The sequence below is a fragment of the Bison bison genome, unplaced genomic scaffold (genome assembly GCF_000754665.1).
Source record: "Bison bison bison isolate TAMUID 2011002044 unplaced genomic scaffold, Bison_UMD1.0 scf7180017864080, whole genome shotgun sequence".
Taxonomy (NCBI): Eukaryota; Metazoa; Chordata; class Mammalia; order Artiodactyla; family Bovidae; genus Bison; species Bison bison.
The window spans coordinates 4,060,428-4,063,615 of NW_011494652.1; the positions used below are offsets into that span (position 1 = coordinate 4,060,428).

At 61.0% G+C, this 3,188-nt stretch overlaps 1 protein-coding gene across 2 annotated transcripts in view; it reads right to left on the reverse strand.

Annotated features, from left to right (window-relative positions):
- TCIRG1 (T-cell, immune regulator 1, ATPase, H+ transporting, lysosomal V0 subunit A3) overlaps positions 1-3,188 on the reverse strand; it is a 12,188-nt gene that overhangs the window by 1,507 nt on the left and 7,493 nt on the right. For both annotated transcript variants that reach the window (XM_010837670.1, XM_010837669.1), the window contains exons 11-15: positions 1,443-1,582; positions 1,190-1,347; positions 1,022-1,112; positions 423-541; positions 115-328 (exon numbers count right to left, since the gene is read on the reverse strand). In XM_010837670.1, the coding sequence (XP_010835972.1) occupies positions 115-328; positions 423-541; positions 1,022-1,112; positions 1,190-1,347; positions 1,443-1,582 (722 nt within the window). The remainder of the gene's footprint in view (positions 1-114; positions 329-422; positions 542-1,021; positions 1,113-1,189; positions 1,348-1,442; positions 1,583-3,188) is intronic.

The window sequence follows — 3,188 nt, forward strand, 5'->3', positions numbered from 1 at the left end:
GATCCTGCAGCCAAGGGGCGGGCCCCCGTGGTGGGCTTGGGCCCACCTGGCCCTGCCCAAGGCCCCGCCCACCAACCCTTCCACATCCCACCCACCGGCTCCGGCCCCGCCCACCTGCCCCTGGAAGAGCGGCTTGTTGGTGCGGCTGCGCGAGAAGAGGAACATGTTGATGAAGTGGATCAGGATGCTGGGGGCCGTGGCAGCGCTGGCGGCCGTGAAGCTCAGCCACTTGTAGACGACCAGGAAGACCAGGTAGCCGAACAGCCCCAGCAGGAAGACCAGCTCGGGGAGGGTCTCCAGCAGCAGCCGGTGCCACTGGCCGAAGTGCCTAGGGCAGGGACGGGGGCGAAGTAGTGGGGAGCCGGGTCACCAGGCCACTCTGGCCCTGCTCAGCCCCTCAACCCCAGGACCCCGGCCCTCACACGTGGTTGAAGACTCCCAGGACCACCCCAAAGGTCATGTGGGTGACCCCCAGGATGATGGACATCTTCATCTTGAAGGAGTTGAGGAAGCTCAGGTGGTTGACGGCCAGGCTCCAGACCTGGGGGAGCAGAAGGGCCGGGGGGGTCACGAAGGGGCCGCCCCACCCGAGTCACTCTCATCGGCCCGTGTGTGCCCCTCCAGGGCCCCCTGCACAATCCGTCACCCACCAGATGAGGAGCAGCACAGTGGCATGGTTAAGAGCACAGCCTGGGCCCCTACCCCAGTTCTTTCTGGCCAGGCAACTCTGGGCATGTGCCCTCAGCTTCCTCATCTGTGAAATGGGGAGACTGCACTGACATGCACTCGGTTGAGTTGTCACAAGGACTGGACACAAAATCATTTCAACAAGGCCTCAGAACGGTGCCTGCCTGGCACAGAGAGGGCTACAGAACACTGCCCTTAGCAGGACTCACGTCTCTGCTTTTCAAATGGCTGCAGTGTGGGCCCTGCCAGGCAGGCCCTGGTCTTAGGGGCCCTGAGCGGGGAGCCCAAACCCACCCTCCCGCCCGCACCACCCAGACGGATGGCCAGGACTCACAGGGTCAATGCCAAAGGGGTAGGGTCCCAGGAAGACGCCAGTGACGTTGGGGTCCAGGGCAAGCAGCTGGTGCTGGGCCAGGAAGGCATCGCTGTGACAAGAGTGGGGAGGGGGCGGTCAGGGGCCCAGGGGCCTCGGGGCTGGAGTAGGGGAGCAGCCGGGCCTCACCTCCAGCCGGACTGGTTGGCCATGGCCGCCACGCTCCAGCCCGAGGGGAAGATGGCCGTGGCACGGCTGAAGCACTCATTGTAAATGAAGCCAGTGTAGACGGAGAACAGGCCCATGAGCAGCAGCAGGTAGCGGCCCCCGAAGAAGGTCCTCCAGATCTGGGGGTGTGGGTGTAGTGAGAGCTGGCCCCGGGCCCCGGCTGTGCCTGCACCCCGCTTCTCCCCCACCCCACCCACCCCCCGCCACTCCTCACCTCGTTCTGCGCTGACTTCACAGCCGGCTGGTTCTCGGCCAGCACCATGGCCAGGGCGAAGAGGAACATGAGCAGCCCGTGGCCCACGTCACCGAACATGACAGCAAAGAGGAAGGGGAAGGTGATGATGGTGTAGGGTGCTGTGGGCAGAGAGGGCCACGCAGTCAGCCATGACCCCGGCCCCGCAGAGGGGCCCCCGAGCCAGGGCCCAGGGCCACAGGAGACACAAAGGTGGTGTTTGCCAGGCAGGGATGCCATACCGCTTGCCTGCATGCAAGAGCCAGCCGTCTACTAGCTGTGCAACCTTTGGCTAGCCTCTTAACCTCTCTGAACCTCCAGCTCCCCATGGGCAAAATGGAGATAATACTACTACTACTTTCTGGGGCTATTAAAAATGAGACAGCAGGCCATAAATAAGCAATATAAACTCATTAGTTCTAGCTATTATTTATGAGAAGAGCTTTAAGGAGAAGCACAGAGAGTCCAGTGGAAGTCCTGGCTGGCCCATAGCAAGTTCCAGAAGGCCAACTTGGTCACTCAGTCTTTGGGGCCTCAGCTTCCCTTTAGCAAATGGGGAAAATTTCTCATAGATGTTAGGATCCTAATGCACATCCCAGTTATGGGTCAAATTGTGCCCCTCGCCCCCTCAAAGGTAGGTTGGAGTCCTAACCCCCCAGCTCCTTAGAAAGTGACCTCATTTGGAGATACAATCTTTACAGATGTAACCAAGTGAAAATGAGGTCATTTGCATGGGTCCTAATTGAATATGACTGCTGTCCTTATAAAATGGGTGAATTTGGACCTTAGACACAGACACTGGAGAAGGCCATGCGAACGTGAAGACGGCTGCCTCCCAGCCAAGGAGAGAGGCCTGAACAGAAGACCCCTCAAGCTCTCAGGAGGAACCAGCCCTAACACCCTGACCTCAGGTTCCCAGCCTCGGGAACGGAGATACGATAAATACCCAGTGTTGAAGCCACCCCATCAGGGATGCTCTGTTACGGCAGCCCGAGCAAATGAATACCCTGCGGAGCTATTGCTGAGAGCTGGGGGCACATCAGCAGCTGTGGATATCTGGGGATCAGGCTGCTCCAAGCAGACTGCCACCTGCCAACGCAGAGGAACTACGGGCAGGCGAAGTGTGTGTCGGGGAGAGCGCACATCAAGCTCCCAGGTGCTATCCTGGAGGGCCAGCAGGCCCCAGAGGACACGAGATCCGGGCCTCGGTCCACATAGCCCCAGACTCTGCCCTCAGGTCCTGCTCGTACCACCTTGGGGGCCCCTAACCCTTTCTCTTGCCCACCGGGTGAAGCAGGACCCCTCCCCAGCCTCGGACTAAGTCCCCCTCGTGAAAGGGCCCTCCTCACGCTTCACGCCCAGACCCCTCCTCCAGGATCACATGGAGACGCCCTGCAGCCCTCACCCAGCGACACCGGGGCCCCTGGGCCCCTGGGCACATGGAAGCCAGCCTGCCTCAGGGGGAGTGCTGTCTGGAAGGAGAACGACAGGGCAGGTGACAGGCCAGGTCCCACGGGGCTCAGGAAGGTGGCTGGGGCCAGGGAGGGAGGGAGCCAGTGCCCGCTGGCCCCAGGATGGACCCAAAGGGGAGGGGCGGCCACACCCAGCTCCAGTCTCCTGGGGGTGGGCACCATGCTGCCAAATCTCTTACTTTTTGCCAAAGTCTTGGGAAAAGACAGACTTTTGCCAAAACTCCCACTTTAAGCCCTGGTGCCTGCAGCAGACGCT